The sequence below is a fragment of the Pocillopora verrucosa genome, chromosome 3 (assembly GCF_036669915.1).
Source record: "Pocillopora verrucosa isolate sample1 chromosome 3, ASM3666991v2, whole genome shotgun sequence".
Classification (NCBI taxonomy): domain Eukaryota; kingdom Metazoa; phylum Cnidaria; class Anthozoa; order Scleractinia; family Pocilloporidae; genus Pocillopora; species Pocillopora verrucosa.
The window spans coordinates 17,788,273-17,806,601 of record NC_089314.1 but is presented as its reverse complement, the minus strand read 5'-3'; the positions used below and the strand labels follow the sequence as shown (position 1 = coordinate 17,806,601).

The 18,329-nt window shown below is 38.0% G+C and overlaps 1 protein-coding gene and 1 long non-coding RNA gene across 2 annotated transcripts; both read right to left on the bottom strand.

Moving 5' to 3' along the window:
* Nucleotides 1-2,764: 2,764 nt before the first annotated feature.
* LOC136279916 (uncharacterized) lies at nucleotides 2,765-5,079 on the bottom strand. Its single transcript, XR_010717057.1, has 4 exons — nucleotides 4,953-5,079; nucleotides 3,751-3,804; nucleotides 3,192-3,240; nucleotides 2,765-2,930 (listed from the first exon to the last, which is right to left on the bottom strand). It is a non-coding gene; the product is annotated as an uncharacterized lncRNA (long non-coding RNA).
* Nucleotides 5,080-10,394: 5,315 nt separating this feature from the next.
* Nucleotides 10,395-14,970, bottom strand: LOC131781918 (cytochrome P450 1A1-like). The gene is given in 3 exon segments (XM_059098635.2): nucleotides 10,395-11,146; nucleotides 11,149-12,270; nucleotides 14,773-14,970. Coding segments are annotated over 3 exon segments (1,551 nt in total). The 5' UTR covers nucleotides 14,918-14,970; the 3' UTR covers nucleotides 10,395-10,862.
* Nucleotides 14,971-18,329: the final 3,359 nt, after the last annotated feature.

Sequence of the window (18,329 nt, the reverse complement as noted above, 5' to 3'; positions counted from 1 at the left end):
AAAGGTCACTTGTTCCATTAAAAAAGCATTTCACGCCAATTTATACCAGGTCGTTCAGGTTAGTGAACTGCAAACAAGGTTAGGCACGAGCATACTAAATTTTCAAGACAAGATACAGAAAAAAAAAAAGTATCATGTCCTAATTTTCTAAATAGCTACAGAAGGTTTCGTTCTTAGATGAAACTTCCTGCAAACATGTTTTAAAAGTGACTTTACATGACCGTAACTTAATTGCTATAGTTTGATTGTGACCTTCTATAGGCTCGCGGCACGTTATAACGTGATGGAAATAAATTTTTACTTGAATATCATTCATCCTTTCACGCATTGTTTTTAGGAATCAATACATGCATTCTTAATTGTAATTCTAAGACATCTTTCCAGAGGTACTATTTCGCACAAAGAGTTTAACTTGTCGCTTCCTTCTCGCAAAATTGTTAAGTACCGTGGCTTAAGGATATGATGAATATTTTACTGAAACAATGAACCAAATTAGAGAACACAAGAAATTCGGCAATTTCACTCGTCGAGTTATTGGCGTGCCCCTCCATAGAGCATACAACTGCACTTAAAGGTCCTCCACAACGGTATATATCATCAAGGGCATTTTTTGTATTTCTTTGATTCCTTTACCTTTTACGTAGCGAGGAATGAGGACGATTGTATCAGACAAATTAAAGATTAACCCGACAAGGACACAATAAATTGAGTATACTATGTATAAAATATGTAGCCATGCGTTGTCTCCTGTGAATTGTAAATCAATTTTGATAACCTTTTTGTCGCTCAGGAATGATTCTACCGTAGCTTTGTCTAAAATAATTGTTGTGTATCATAGCATCACTTCTCTTGCTACGTTTTGTTCTTACTTTTGATTATGTTGAAGAAATTTCATGCTAATAACCGTATTAAGAACCGCAGTAGAAAACAAAAGCAATTCTTCTTATCGATACATTTGCGGCTCTCGTGCGAACTGAAACAACTATCGTTAGCTGAATAAAATTACGCAGAGGACTCCATGACAGAAAAGGCTCGAAGCCTGACGAAAAGGCTAATGTCTTCGTTTTACGGCGTAATTTGGAACGAACGTCCAGATGTGGACGGAAAATTGAACCGACCCCTTATTAATTCTCCAGCTTTTTCAACGTTTTAAGAGTTGTGCATACTGCCGTGATCCGTGTATATTTTGGGCCGGTTATTTGCACGAGGTGTAACCCAAACCGCGGTTGTACGCAAGCAGTGGGCCTCATGTATTCTCTTTAACAAAATTGTTTTCATGAAAGAAATGTCCTTACACTGCTAGCTTTTGGCTCTCTTGACACTGTGAACAAAAACTAATGTTGAAATGAGCGATTCAGCTAAATTCAAGGTAGTTTAGAACGCATTTTTGTTAAACAACGGCTAAACTTTGTTTTAATAACCGGCTATCTGAATGCTGGAAAGTCATGACTTGAAGAGGTTTCATTTTAAACAAACATTCGACTGAAAAATTTCCAGAAATAGATGCGGTTAACAAATAGATATATAAACACAAATGTGGTGTGTCAACAGTCAAAGAACAGTTTGGCAGAACTGAATTGAATCGGCTTTTCTTGGGCAGCGAAATTAATATATTTTAAATTCATACAAATGGTACCTTTCTTCTGTTATTTATTCAGTTGTCTGTTTATGTTTTCGTTCACAGGAAAAACAACACAGGAGGATGCGAAGAAAGCTGATCGAAAATATTTAGCCAGATAAGGCTTTGTGCGCGTGCTGTCAAGTTATTGCTGAAGTAACATCCATAATCACGTCACAGCTGAGTTCCTTAGTAGAGAAATATCTGTGGTATTTTTTTAATCGCCACTCAATACCAAAACAATATCTAGTTTTGGGGCGGTCAGATCGGTGTTCATTGATCCCACCCACTTGAAGGGGTTTTAAAGAATCCACTCAGAATAAATTTTGCAGTTTAAAATTTAATTGTCATCCTAAGTCATTAGCTAATGCTTTCGCTTCGCTTCTGGCAAATGTTTTTGTTCACATTCCATGCTGTCATCACTCGAATGCTATATTTAACATGATGAATTAAACCATTTAATTCTCTTAGGGGGAATCGAAGTTAGTACAAAAGAAAGGCAAATTTTAAATTGGAGTTTCGTATCGGTCGCCTGCGTAAAATTCGCTGAGTTTTGATGAAAAATTTTATCATTTACCGTTCGGTGTCCATAAAAAAGTTACCCGCACGCTCAACTTTGAAGGACTCTAAGTATCCACTTAAAATCAGCTCTACCGTATTATCTGTCTGTTAAGTGATATCACGGGCTATTTATTTCATTTCCCTACAGCAAATTGTTTTCACTGTGTAAAAAGATTTTCGAATACCCTATTTGATGTGATAACAAAATTCAATTTTCAGATCACATAAAAGAATATCGAAAGCATCAGATTGAACGCCTTTCAGAGGGATTAGTATTGCTCGTCTACATTCTTAGTACTGCGACTGTTAATCCAATATCTTCTGTTCGTTACTGAATATTCATGACGACAGCCAACCGAGCCTCGGAGCTTAAGTATTCTTGGACTCCGCTGAATTTTATTTGAAATTTTTTTCCCCATTTATCATTGAAAACTGGGTAATTGTCTTATTCAATTCTGAAGTTTTGATAGGTTTGTTCACCAAAGTCGAGGAGACAATATATGGTCGCACATAAACACAAACACGCAAACAAAAACACACACACACACACAAAAGATAGAAAGAAAGGCAAGAGCTTTGTTTCCTTTACTGAACTTTAATATACCTCTTTCCAACAAAGCATGATTATTTATTTTAAGATCTTATAGCAAACTGATAGAGTTCGCTTAAAATTACAAACAATAACAAAGCAAATATGGCCCGGAACTGGAGAGGCCTTTATATCCTTGGAGACAGTTCACACAATGACCCGCTGAAAAACAAAGAATATGTGTCACGATTGGCAACTATCCCATTTAAACCGTACTTATAAAAATGCCTGCTAAGGATGTTCAAAGTTTAAGTCATGCACTCGAAAACCTTATATCGAGGCTGTATCGCTAGACGGGCGGAACATGCCGTTTGTCTCGTCCAAAGTTAGGGACTGATCAGAGAAAAACTCACCATTTAGATATCAAACCAAGTAGATTATTCTGTCCCGGGATAAATCATGCAGCCGAAAAATGCTATTTACCTTTCTGTGAAGCAAGGTCTTCTCACGGCACGCTCATTTTCGTCAATTCCTTTAACAAATAATTGTGGCAATGGGAAGTAAAGTTTTACCTCAGTGATGGAAAAGTGAGCCTGAAAGGCTATGTTTCCAATAAAGGTAAATTAACACAGTAAAAACAGTTTTATACCGTGTTTAATTTTTTTATTTAACTGATATTTCTTGTCTCTTTACAATTTGCCACACACGTTGTGATAACCCGGCATTACAATTGCACCTTATCAACCTTATCAGAGCTTCTATTAAAAAAAAAAAAAGGAAAAATTTTGTACGCATCTTATCCCTGGAGAACTTTGAGAGGGATAGCAATGTTTAAAGCTAACGGTTCTCTTCCTTCAGCCTCGCTGTCATTTAATTTTTCAGTCTCGATAATTTGCGTCGAAAGCGGCTCAAGCGGTATAGTTATTCAATTTCACAGACGTTTCGTTTTTGTGTATTATCTTGGAAATGTACTTAACTTTCGTGCGCATTAGAATAGAGCTTTCAGTACGTGTCTTCTCTTGTTAAACCCGTTTTACCATACCTGCAAGAGGCAGATTCCCTCCGGTGACTTCAAGCTTCAATTTTTCCTTTCGTTCTGAAATCGTATTCAGTTCTCGGTTATAGAAATAAATTATATTTTACAAAAGCGGTTCAAATGCCTCAAGGTTAAAAGGATGATCTAAAGGGAATGTAACAACTGAGGTAGAGGGACAGATAGAAGCTCTATTGAAAGTAGGAAGCTTAGAAAAGCATCCTTGCTTTTAACAGGATGCCTAAGTACCCTAACTAAGCTAAACAATTATCCTCTTTTTAAAAAAAATGATATTTCATAAGAAAAAAAATTGGGCGGAAATTATTTACATCTGTACGGATTGCGTGGAAAGCCATTTGATGTTCTCAATGGGATTTTCTCGTGTGATAAATTTGGCATGTATAATCGGGGTATTTTAATTAATGAACTGTTACCATCCTTTGCGCGTTAGCATTTATCTTCTGGTAACTCAAGTTTATTTTCGATGCGAATGGATGAGCAACAGAAAAATGAAAGAAAGTTCAAGCTCTCATCACTCTTGGTTGGTTATCAACTATAGTTTGATGAAGGTTGGTACATATAAACTGCTGTAATGAATTTTGAAGAGCGTTGGTTATTCTCTGTAGCTTTAAATTCGCTCAATTTGTTGTTTCTTTAGCCGAACGACACAGCACAACAGTTTCTTTTAAGACCTGCCGGCACAGTCTCCTAAAATGTTAATATTTTCCACTTTGTTTTTTTTTTCTTTTGGTTAAAGTGGACGCTTTTTTGAAACGTTCGATCAGCACATGAGTCAAATTATATTTATTTATATTTTAGCCAAAAGAAAAAAAAAGGGTAAAGCAGCGCTGCGTGAAGGATTAAATTGAGATATGAATCTAGATGTGGCTTGTGCTGATGTAAATTCACGAACTACGTACCTCGGTCTGAGAAACATCCGTTTAACTCAGACTCGAGTTTCTTTTTATATTCAAAGGTAAAGAGAGTGTACACTAAATATGATAAACTGCAACTCTGTGAAAGACCGAGAAAATTGCTTTTTCACTGAGAAGATAGAAACTTGGGACTCACGCAGGTCATTTTATAATTATCGATGTATCATAACACGCTGCAATTTGAATCATATTCTCACAATGAAATTCCAAGAGGTAAGTTTAGCCTTGTAAACACAAGTAGGAGAGGATAATGTCTTGAGAGGAGATAATACTCACGATAAACTGGCGAAGACGTATTATACTTGGCCATACTGAACAAAAGAAGAAGAAGAGAAAGAAACGCGTAGTATGTAGATTTTGTTTTCATGGTTATGCGCCCAAGATCAGCCTTGCGCTGACTCAAGTTTCTTTCGGCGGAATAAAATGTGACAGTATACTTCCTGGGTTTTGAAGCTGTCAATTATATTCTGTATAAGAAATCCGAACAAAGATTTCTTTATTGGACGACAAGATAATCAACGTCCTATGGATGAAAAATGGAATTTAAATGTCTTCCTCTGAACAGTAAAAAAAATGTATCGATTTCATCCTGCCACGAGCTTTTCAACAAAACCATTTCGTAGTAGGTTTGAAAATTTGGGAAAGTTTTTTCCACTGAATGTCCGAATAAGTGGCAATTAGGGTTGATGATAGATAAATGTTTTGAATATTTGTCACAATGAATCCAAACAAAAGAAACAAGTCGAGAGCATAAAGGTGTTAATGAAGTTTTTATTTGACTAGGTGAAATTATCAGCTTAGAGTATTTCCTGACATTTTATAGCAGCTGCTGTCGCTTTCGTAACAACAGATCTACATTTTACAGTTCATTTTATATTCGTATATTGTTTCTTTTTAGTGATATGCTCAACGTTGCCCTTAAAAAATTTTGTAATATTTTTTCTTGCGATTATTCCTCAACCTTCAACTCCCAGAAGAGACCAACGTGCAACGTCTCTCTTTAATATCCATGCATAACCCAGCATATAAGTGATGAGAATATTCAAACATATCAGGTAAAAGTTCTTATCTTGATCTAACAGCAAATTCTCATAACTGATTTACAGGGAGATGTGTTTGCAGCTAGAGGGGAGAATTAACAATTAGATCTTGGGAGTTAAAGGTGAAAAGATACGCGTTACGCCCGTGAGTCTGTTTAATTTTGTAGAGCAACATAATAGCCGATGAGCCAACGATCGACGCATAAGTATTGATATTCTGATGAACACCGCAAAAGCTGGGACACATTAAGTTGGGAATTATGAAGTAGTAAATATCTCGCTTGTTACAGCTTGCACGTGCATTCGACCAGTCTTATCGGATCATACTTGAAAAATTTCGAATCTAATTTATCAGTGCAAGCAGGGGATTGCACTCCTTTGAAGAAGTATTGAGATCAAAAGTAGCATTGAATTCATTCTTCAGAGACGGATGGGCACATTTGACGGAGAAGCACAAGGCAATTCAAGGGAAAAATAGTTGCTTACGTAACTTCACGGTAATGTCAGTTTGTTTACCTCCTGCTAAACACCGGTGATGTTGCGTTTGTTTTACGCCATCAGTGACCTTAAGTCAGCATGGGTATCGCCACAAATATCACATGAAAAGCAGGATCAGTGACAGGAGTAAAAACTGTAAAGCGTGCTTTATAATTTGAATTTCATTTTTCCTGTTTATATCTTACTCTGTTTTGCATTTTACGATGAGACTCAATTTTTATGGGACGTTTCCAATGAGTCAGGGTATGCTTTATTTTGTAAAATATGCCGAGGAGTAACTGATTATTAAAGTTTGTTCTCCAGCAACTATTCGAGAAAAATAGAGCCGCAGAGAATCCACAATTCTATTCATAAGAGAATGAATATGCAGTAAGAATGGCTTGCCATTTTTAATTGAGCTTCATTTATGTCCGAAAGTTCAAATACATCGTAATTTCAAGTAAAATCACTAAATTATCATGAATATGAAGAAGAATCATAGAGGTTACTCTTGCTTTAAATCTGAAGGAATCTTTCTGTCTTTATGGATCTAAGATACGGAACTTAACATATTGCACTTTTAGAAACACCTTTTTGGTAAAAATTGAGGAATCATCGCTTTAAAACAAAAATTTCGTTTCATTTTTATAACCAAAAGTTAGAGGTTAATTCCATACTTTTTAATTTACCCTGAACATCTAACAATGAGAAATCATCTAAATACTTCTGGTTTTTTGGTTTTCAACTTTGTTTGATTCTTACAGGGATGCCCGGCTTTCCACTTTCCCCATAAATTATTATTATTATCATTTGTTATATATAAGCATATTTATAAACATGAATGAAGGTACCAGTTGACAAACAAATAAATTAGTAAAGACAGTGAAAGTTTCATTCATTAAGTTTCATATAAATCAAATGTGAAACTCAGCTGACTCACTCAGTGGAACATGCACTCGCCTGCGGCTGGGAAACAATTTTTATTTTATCCTTACCCCGTCAGCTGTTCTCTATAAATAGAATGGACCACAATTCATTTAATCTCCCGGGACATTATGACCGCAGAACCAAAAAATAAGCCACAACGTGCTTTTATCTTACCTAAGGATGACCGCCGAATCAAAACAGGAAAACTGAATTCAAGTGTCCACTTAACTCCTTCACAGTCGGGCGTGGTGCTAAATTGATCAATCAACAACGAACCAGTGATATTGGATCAACACTCACAAAATCACGGAAGAGCAATATTTCTCAACTTAAAAGGGTTCTTTCACTGATTTCTTTTCACCTTTGAGCTGTTGAATGATTGTGATTTGAAATGCAACCCTATTGCCGTTTTTATCAAACATATTCGAAAAACAAATTTAACATTTCCAGGAGCCCATGACTTAATAAGTTCCCGGCATTTCTTAACTATCGCTGAAGGCGAAGTGAAAGTATTAAGAAACGACTATCACGTAGCAGACAGTTTGAAGCGGTAAAAGTGATATCAAGTGGGCACTTTTGATCCTATGAAACTTGGGTGGCACGCTGTCTCCGTTAATTCTTGTCGAACTTTACCAAAATAGTATTACGATTTCCGAAACCACTGAGCACTGAATACGTATCGAGAAGGAAACACTCTCTCGCACGACAGAGCGGAAAATTCAAATTACTAGTCTTGGTTTCTATTTTAGGACAGTCTCTGTCAATGTGTTCTTAAGCTTTATTCAAAAGCACAGTGCAAAATCACTTAGTTGTAGTAGCTTGATCATGAAGGTAAAAATTTCAATTTTTCCAGGTGTTTTCCATGAAAACGTAAATATAATAAAGTTACTCCTCTCACAATTGAACAAGGGTATTCGGAATTGTCTTACTAAAACTCTATTGGCGCTATAGAACACTTATCGATCATGAGCAGCTTTGCTAATCATATTTATTGCACGTTATCAGCATGAGGTATATATCACTGACAAGAATTATGCATCTTTTATGTCTTTACGGTCAGGTGTAAGACGCTGTTAAAGGTGGCAGGTTGAGGAAGGAGGTGCATGGAGATTCTCTTTTTCCCTTATGAGGGCTTGTCCAGTCGGTGAGAATACGTAATCCGGTGGGGGATAGTCATCAGAGGAAAGCCCATTTTTTCTACCTTGGCTAAGGAGTCCTTCACTTATCATCGGTAATCGCTTAGAGTAGACAGGATCCTTAAGTAATAAAACATGTGCGTTTTTGTTTGATGTGCACAACTGGTTAAAGGCTTTGTGGAAGATTGCTTAAATCTTCCCTAAATCTGTTTCTGTACCCCGAGCCAGCCATAATACTCACCGATGTCCTGGTTGGGCCAACAGAGATTTGTAACAAGAGGAATGAATTCGTGGCATTAATGAGAAATTAGTTCACAAGAAATTTCATTTCTCGCCGTCTCGAGGTTATCAAAAGTTAAGCTTTCAAAGCACTCAGCATGAACTTACATTCTCTATATTATATAACTCCCTGTCTCGTCCCAATCTTTTTCTGTTGTGTAGCCTTTGTCAAGAATCAAGTGAGAAACGTGACTACTTGCATGCTACAAAGCGATCAAAATCTGACCTTCACTGGGTGGACCTACAACAATTAAGTATGGACTAATTTGATCTCAAATATTCCAATTTATGAGGTCTTATTCGACTCCTGCAGGAAATTGAAACAATTACAGAGACAGATTAAGCATTAGTTGTGTAAATTTTTTCTTGGAAACATTCCATTGCGGTGAACTTCTGGAGCCGATATCTGCAGGAAAGTGTTCTATAATAACTTATGGCAATACAGTTGTTGTATTCTAGTACTTCTTTTCTTTGAAAAAAAAATTGATCATAAGGGTGATATAGCAATGCCAAAGTCGTGATCTGTCGGCTTTCGCCATGCATGACAAACGTGCTAAGCCTGCGGTTTGCAATACTTCTTAGGGAAAGATATGATTGAACAGCTCGTCTTTCATGCCAGACAACATTAGACCTTATTCAGGGTAAACTCTGTGGCACTTTATGGCGTGCCTTAATCCTAACACATGATCGAACTGTTATAGGCTACCGTCATGGTTGTGCATACTAATTAAATAGTTTTAAAAAAGATTTTAATTGCTCATTTGGTAAATATAGGTCAGGTCTTGTGTTTGTTTTCTGGGTTGTGGTTAGCACATGTTTGGCATGAGATTCTTTGCTTGTATTTGGCCTTGATTTGCGGACGGTCAAATCATTACCACAATCTTCTGTGGACCGAAACACTGAAATATAGCCGTCGAAGGCAAACTGGGCGATTAGGCCCAAGGTTCCTGTTGCAGTGTCTCTGAGAAGCTTAGGCTTAAGACACGCTATTGATCGAACGAAGCTGCAAGACATGATATGGTCACGGTTTGATAGATCCAATTGTTCAGAGAAGTTACTAGACAAATATTTACTTTGCTTGTGTTTATCTCGTTTTTTCTTGAAGGGAAATTATACTCAGGTGGAAAGGTACTGATCAACGACAATGAGAACATTTCTCGTTAAAAATTGCACGGTATCACTGGGTGATAACCATGAGACCAATGTCGATTCTAACCTGCTCTACAAAAATCAGCTTATTTTACCTAGCTGCACATATAGGTCGTCTAAATCCTAAAGAAAACCATCATAGCAGCCTAAGTTTATCATCAGTGTTATCGCCCATCGGTCGGGTCCTTTTGAGGTTACATTTACTGAAAGGAGACCACAAATTTTGTTGGCCTTTGCCTTGATCTCCATCACGGACGTGGTGAATTAGGGTGAATTAGCTTTGCGTCTGACTAGCAACATTCTTCTTCAAACTGATATCATTTAAAGAGTGAGCTTCTTAGAGCATTGTATTTTCACAAACTGATTAATTGGGCGAGGGTAAAGGGTAAAGAGGGCAAAAATTAGTCACTGATAAAGAAAAAAAACATTGCTGATAGTTTGAACGAACATATCTGATAAGAATTTTGACCATACCAGACCTCGATTGTTTTCAAGTTCAATTGGCTTCAACACACATCAGGAGTCTTCAGACGATCGGTGGAAAAGAAACTCAATTTCTTGTAGCATTTTCTATTATACCATAGTTAAGGATCAGGTTTCCCTGTTGAATCTAGGTTAGAAGGACAAATGATGGCGGGCAAGCTGTATCCTTTAGGACTACTGAGTTCATATAGAGTAGCCGAGCTATGAGAAGACAATGAAAGCAGAAGTTTGATGAAAAAGCTTAAGTTTAATCAATATGTACATAGTTGTGTCTCAAGTTCGATCTAGTGGTTTCGTACATGCGCATGACTTATCTCTCTGGATAAGACACGTGAAAACCTGTCGCAATGTACGACTCAATCTCAACTAAACATGCTCAAGCGAAATGGCGATTAGTGTATCAATATCGAATCAATAGATTATACAAATAATATGATTATTATGCGTTTTATATAAAAAATAGTGAAGTACGAATTACACTTATTTCTAATGACGATTTCAACCTATGAAGTCATCTCAAAGTGTATAACACAAGTTTATATCAGCTATAAAGATCTGTCGCGTTTAATAAACTCTGATGCTAATTAGCTTTTCCAGTGGTTGCATGTCCCTTTCTAGTTTTTATAAATTTTATGATTTTTGAATAATGTTGCTGAGATCAGTTAAATCGTAGTTCCTTCGATTATAGAGTTTATTTACATTCGCTCCTCGATACGTACGTAAAACTTGTCTGGCGTTAGGGTGAGAGCACAATTGCCCTCAAGATTAATGCCTTGACACTCTTCCGGCAAACCTTCCTGTGAAAATCGGAAGTGATGAATTAGCGTTGCAAGGAAAACAGGGATTGTTTTCGTGGCTAGAGGCTCACCAGGACATTTTCGACGACCAGCAGAGAATGGTAGGAAGCCTCCAAAGGACTTTGGATCGATCAGCTCTCCAGCACCGTTCAGGAAGCGCCATGGATTAAAAACATGCGGTCTTTCCAGATTTCTGAATCACGGTGCACGGACCACAAGTTAACAAAGACCATCGTGTCTTTTGGGATGACGAAGTCGCGAAATTTCGTCTCAGTGGTCGTTGAACGGGGCACTGAAAGAGGAGCAAGGCATGTTATCCTCATAAGTTCGTAGATTGTAGCTTGGAGGAGGGGAAGTGAGGCCAAGTCTTCAAGAACAGGAAGGCGTTCTCTTCCAACCACTCGGTCTAGTTCGTCTTGGAGTCGGCGCTGGATGTCGGGATACTTGATCAGGTACGCTAGGGCCCAGTTAAGAGTTGTTGACGACGTTTCGAACCCGCCGCCGAAGAGATCTGCCATGCCCTGGACAATCTGCTCATCACTGAGTAGGGGAGCCATGTTAAGTGTGTTCTGACTACTCGAACTGTTCTCTTTGTCTTTCATTGTTTCTTTCTCGACCGTATCGATGAAACTGTCGGCGATGTTGCGAACGTGCCCATCGGTGTAGGTCTCTTTGTTCTTCATAAACATCTTACCAAGGAGATCCAAGGTTTCCGTCATTAAGGATACGAGATCGGAGAGTGCCTTGTTCGGGAAGTACTTCAAGAATGGAAAGAAATCAACGATGGCGCTGCCAGATATAGCTTTTCCGTAGCGGTCAGAGATGCTAAGTATTTTTCGAAGGGCTTCATTGTCGTATGAAAACTTAACTCCGAAGAGTGCATTAAGAATGATATTGCCTGTTGCGAACTTCAAAGCTATGAGGGCGTCAACGGGTTTATCTTTCTGTTGTTTAAGGAAGTAAATCAAGCGTTGACATTCCTGTAGCAGGTTTTCTTGTAAGTTTTCTGTATTCTTTGCAAAATTCTGGATCACAGAGACGCTGATCTTACGGGTTAGACGCCACTGTGGAGTGTAATCACTCAGGGTGAGACTGGTGCCCTCACGATTGCCAAGTTTAAAAGTGTGGAGCTGTGGTCTCCCAGCAAAGGCTGTGGAATGCTTTACAAGGGCCTCTTGAATTGTATCGAGTCCATTTAGCACCACCACCAGGCGATTCCCAAGCATCAGACTGAACACGTCCCCGTATTGCTGCGCCATCTTGGTGAACTCAATATGGGGATTTTTTCCCAAACGGAAACAAGCACCTATTGTAACATTCGGAAAAATTAACAATTCATTAAAAGAGCAGACTTTAAAATCTGACTTCAAACTAGATTTACATTTTTGAACTCAAGTCATTTAGTTGTTATTACAGGCTTTCTGAGCTAAGTAAAATATAATTTTTTATTTCGGTGGACATTTTGATGAAGATTAACAGCCGTATCTATGAAATGAACCATCTTGTCGATAACCCAATCCTAAGTCGAAAACTATTCCAAAAGAGTTCGTTATGCATTCTTCTAGGTCTGACCAAAAATGTCATCACAAACAATGCATTAAAACTGGGTCAAAAGAAAGAAAACTTTTAATAAGGAATACAATTTTTTGAAATCTTAGAAACGTCAGGTCTGCTTCTGAGAAGTTACATCTTTGTTGAACCAAGCTAAACTAACATAACATATCTTCGATCAACATTTTGCTGTTTGATGGTGGTTAAACAGGTTAAACTGTCACTAATATCATGTGGAGTGGTAAAATCCGGGTGGTGATCAGTCTTAAGAGATTTTTTTCAAGTTATTTTATGAGAATTACGTCTCTAGAATACTGTCGAAATAATTTTATTCAGTTCCATCGTAGACTGAGGAGCTGCATGTCAATTTTTGAAAAGTAACCATGACCTAACTTCGTTGCATCAACTTACAAGGGCAGATATAAGAAAGGAACTGAAATGACCGTGAAAGCTTCATTAGGGTAGTTGGACTTCGAGACCTTTAATCTACCGATTATCTTTTGGTCTTTGTATCCTAGTTTACTCATTTGTAAAGACAAATCAACGTAATATTACTAAGCCATATCAATAATCTCTAGGCTTTAGTCATGAAACACTCCTGTCAACCATTGTTTAAAATACTGCCTTTGAAAAGATAAAAGTTCGAGCACGTCTCAGCCGCTTACGTATGAATACGGAATGACTCATCTGTCTACCCTTATTGACACTAAGTGACGGGATGAATGTCTTACGGAAACGTTTCAAAGGAGCTGACTCAGACGTAGGCTAATAGCACGATACATTCTCTCAGTAATGAGGCTATGCATAAGAAATAGTGTGCTGTAATTTTCTTTTGAAAACAGGCGAGATTTTCAAATAATAGGTACTGCTTATTTAGAGAATAGCTCACGTCCGCATTTGTTCTCTGGGTTGTGCCTAGCACGTGGCCTGGATGATGTTTGCCCGTGTTACAGTGACGGCAAAATCTCCATCGACCGAAAATCTCGCTTTGGTTAACTGAATTTTTTTGTTGTTTTCCAAGTTGAATCACGCCTTAACCGGATAATTTAGTTTCAAAATGTTTTTTTTTTGTAAGAATGAATAGCGTTAACGTAATTTGTTCCAAGTACTAAACAGTGGCTTTTGCCTTTGCTAATCCCAGGGTGTGCTTCAGTGTCAAAGTCCAAATTTGTTTACACAGAGCTACAGAAAGATCAGACAATGTAAAAATTCTCTGGTTGCTAAAAAACGCTTTTAAAATTGGTTTTTCTACTTGAAGTTGATGATTTTCGAAAGGCTCAATGACAGCCACAAGTTCTTTTTCTTTTCCTTCATCCGTTACGCCAATAAGCTCTATTGTAATATCCTTTACTTTCTTGAGTTTCGCGAATAAGCAAACTATATTTCGAAAGACCAAATTGAAAGAACTTTTAATGGCCCGACATTTTCCGCAAAGGGCGTTATCATGAGTATTTTTACCAAAGTGACTTTATTTCAAATCAGGTTTTAATTGTTTGGTTTTGTTCGAAAAGGTTTCTGTAGATTAGTGAACAAAGATTTAGTTGACCGGAGAAGTATACGGTCTTCTGTGCTAGCCTGAGTCGCGTTGGAATCTTCAGGCGTAATTTGTGCTTTTATTTGAAAAAAAAACACTTAAAATAAACAAAGTTCCGTCACTATCGGCCACGAACACGCAATATTCACGACGTTCGGACGCTCTTGTCATGCAAGGGGCACTCTCTCTAATTACCTATTCATTAATGCAGTTTCTTGGTTGACTCTTAGAACAAAGAGTCTTTCTCACGGAGAAATAGTTATTGCTCCTTCGCAGCAAAGAAAATGTAACTCCGAAGAATTTCCATTCTTTGCATTTCTTTTATTGTCCGCAGTCACCAAAATCTGATTTGCTGAATAAAGGCGATTTCATAGAAAGTCTTAGCTACATAGTCTTATTAAACAGAAGAAAGTGCTCACGCACTAGCGTACTGTACCGGTACTGAGAGGCCAAGTAAGAGGCGTTACATAACTCCTGAAGATCTTGCAAAGAGTTAAATCGACAAAATTGCATAATTATTTTTCAAGATAAACACGTGCAGGCTCTCTTAAAAGTTAACCTTAGTTACTGAAAATTTTACTTTATTTGACTTCCGACGTCAAAACAATTTGGCAGCTGTTAAAAACGAGTGTCAAGGCTAGAGAGTCATAGTTTAGCGATAAAGATGAACAGTTAAAGAACCTAGCCAAATAAATTTTTTTGACTTAGGAATGTTAAACTCACCTATAACTGGCATGCCCCAAGGACCTGGGGGCAACTTGGAAAAAGAATTTTGCCATATTGCTTTTCCTGTTAGGAAAACGCAGACTACACAACATAAGAGCAAAATCTGCCCAGCTGAAAGGAAATCATCAAACGAAAAACTCATAGTGGTCTCGAGTTCTGCAAGAGCTGGTCTTCTCTTCTCCGCTCTGCGCACAGATGCGATCAAGGTTCAAATGGTCTTGAGAGGGAAAGAATGATGTATAAATATGCGAACAAATTGTTTACACCCCATTGAACCTTATCTATTTATCGGCGATCATCACGCCATTCTAGTCGTGTTAATTAAGACAATAATTCATTAGTCGCGTTTTGATCGAGTGCTCTCAGTGTTTCAGAGAATGTTTTAATATGTTCACGTGGCTGCTGTGTTGTTTAAATCGTACAGAAAACTCTCTTCCCAGCACAATTTTCCTGCGTATCTCTGATGCAGCAACTTAAGATGACGTTAATTGAATTTAACTTAGCGAAAAAGGTGTTAATCGGATCGTTAACTTGCGTGTAGTATTCGGAACGGTTAGCTCCAGAAAGCTCATTATGCTACTCCAAAATTGGAAGGTGACCTTTTGACAAAGAGTCATTGTTGACCTTCAGTTCTTTATTTAACGAAAATCTATTTCCGTATATCACTTTCCACAATAGATGCTATTTTTTCCTTGCTCTTGCTGGGAAAATTGAGCGTTGCCCCAGGGTGATTGTGTGGTGCACCGAAGTAAGCTTTCAGAATTACGTTGATGGGGTACCGATTTTGACTAGTAAAACTTTTTTGTCCCAAGAACATTTGTATTGAGCACAATGAAATTATTAATGGTTGCATTGTAATGTTGGTTGGATTGAAATGATTGGTCGAGGGATTGTTTAGTAAAGCAAATATAAGCCTGGCGGTGAAAGGTTACTTTTAGTAAAGCTACCGGCACGCTTTAGCCATGTGATTAGCCACGGCTGCATCTGATAAGCGGGTTATATCTGGGAGTATTGCGAGATAACCTCGCCATTTTCTTGTGCAATATTTACAATTTGGCAACGATGCCAAGTGCAGTGTCAAGTTTTGGCTTGACAGCCAGCCACAAATGTTTACGCTTCGGAAAAATTGTTTTCATAGGATCCTAGAAACAGCAGTTGATAAATCTTATCCGCTCGTAAGTCTCGCATCTCTGCAGGAGCGATGTTTTCTCAACAAAGCGAGCTTGTTCGAAAGCTCGCGACCGATGATTTGAGCTTGGTTATTTCCAAAATGGCTTCGTATCTGTCTAATCGGAAAGTCTATTTATTGCTTAAATTATCCGAACAATAAATCACCGCATCTAATAATTTTATGCAATCAAGGATGGAGAAACCAGTGTTGTCGGCGATATTATTGATTATTTTGATCAAGAAGCGTCAGACTTCCGCTCGCGTGCAGCTTGTTCGAACCTTGCCACACACACTGGTCTCAATTGTTTTGCACTCAGAACTCTCTGAAGATAAAAAGTCGAGACTGAATTAAAAGATTATATCTAAGTAGTGTCAGTAGAGTTATCGAGTTAAGTCTGTTGATTCAGAGAGCTGCCAGAAGGCCTCTTAAAAGCCCACGCATGATAATTTGTATTTGGTATTTTGCAGTTAAGCCCATAAAATCCAACATCGTACATTCCACACGTCCTGATATGACTTCCTGCAAAGATATGTGCGATTTCAAGTTTATTTACATGCATACAGTGGAACAGTTCCTTGAATTGTTTCAATAGGTCTTTGTTATGCGCTTTATTGCAATTTTATTCAGTATTTGGGTGAATTTAAAGATAACCGAAATCGTCTGTGCTCTTTGCATAGCAAGTTCTGAGAAATTTGCCTTCTGGGAACGAAAGCACCTTCGACAAATTCCGAAAGATGCCAAAAGCGTGCACAACTCCGATGAAAACTACTAAATCACAATTATTAGGATCTCTTTGGTGCCGTGTTCTTTCAAACTCACGGCGCTCTTTCACGGGTATATGTACGATTAAGTTACCAGGTTCATGACCTCAAAAGTGCTCTGAAGTTCTCTTACCCACGAAGTCGTCATTGTCTCATGGAAGATCGTCGTCGCGCACAATCAGTAACCATGCAGCGTGCACAATTAACTAACACTGAGACGCGAGTGTGCCCCCGCACTAGAATTCGTTCCGGCAATCTAACGTCAGATCAAACATTTTCTAGTAATTCACAAAACGCTTAGAGAGCTTTAATTAGTCGTTAAAGATTATTTAGAAAAGAAAAAAGAAAATTATTGTAGCAGGAACTAGTAAGTCTAAATCCCCTTTTGCGGACACTCGTGCGATATTTTTGCCGGAGCATGTAGATACGCCTCAGACTTTTTATTAGACTGACATCTCCACAATCCACACAGATAAATATCGACTGAAAAAGATGAGAATGCAAAGAACCCCTCGAAGTTGTTTGATAAAATATTAAACTTATACTCCCTTTCGTTTACGTGTGTGATGGTGAAAACATTTTTCCTTTCGCGAAACACTAATTAACTTTCCGACTCATTTTTTTAATTCCTCCATGTTTCCGGCAGCAACCAACTTTCTTGCTAGAATTAATTTTCCCAACCCTCACATGATAGTTTATGTTGCTATGTCTGGGGTTGACCTTATTTGTGAGCAAAATTCTGCACAAGTCTAAACATTACGCAAATAGCATTTTAGAATTCTGATAGCTCTGAGTTTTACTTAAAAAAAACCTACCTTTATCCTTTGAGGGAAATACTCTTTAATGCCAAAACTAAAGAGTGAAAAAAATAAAGCCAGGATCCTTGCAAGTGAGCTACAATTTGAGCAATTTCAGGAAAGAAGCCTGAAAAAATTCGGGCTTCGACAGGATTCGAACCCAGGCCTCCCAGATACTAGTTGGGAGGTATTATTAAGCCACACGTTGAGAGTATGGCAAATGTTTATCGAGAAGACAGATACCTAATATTTTGGCGATTCTAAGACGACATTTTACGTCAAGTGGTCAATTCTGCCAAAATACTGTCGAACCATTTTTGTGGGTGATATGTAACGCGACTCTCCTCTGTGAGTAGTCATATTTTTTCTTTGTTTTGAGGGAGACCCATCAACATCCCTTAGTTTAAGTCTTGGCCTAAGCTTTGTAACACTAGAGAGTGGAGTATCATTCGCTGAACGGAGATCTCGATTTATGATGTTCACATGATAAATCATTAGCGGTAGTTACGTTTCGAAATCATCAACGACCCCACCTTCTACGTCGACCGGGGTGAAAACTTTCGGGAGTTGACTATGGCATTCTTCGTGACTAACCAAATAAATTCTGCCCAATCAGAGACGCGTTTTTTTCCTCCACTTTTTTCCCATGACACTTGAGCTGACAGCTATTTCAGGAACAACCTGCAAGCGAAATTCGCAGCGTGACGCAAGCCGACAGAGACCTCATCCAGAAATAGATTACTCCCACAGCAGGAGTCACATGTGTTCTATAAAATTCCGAAAACATAACGTTCATAAGATTACCAGCGTGAAAAGTAAATAGAA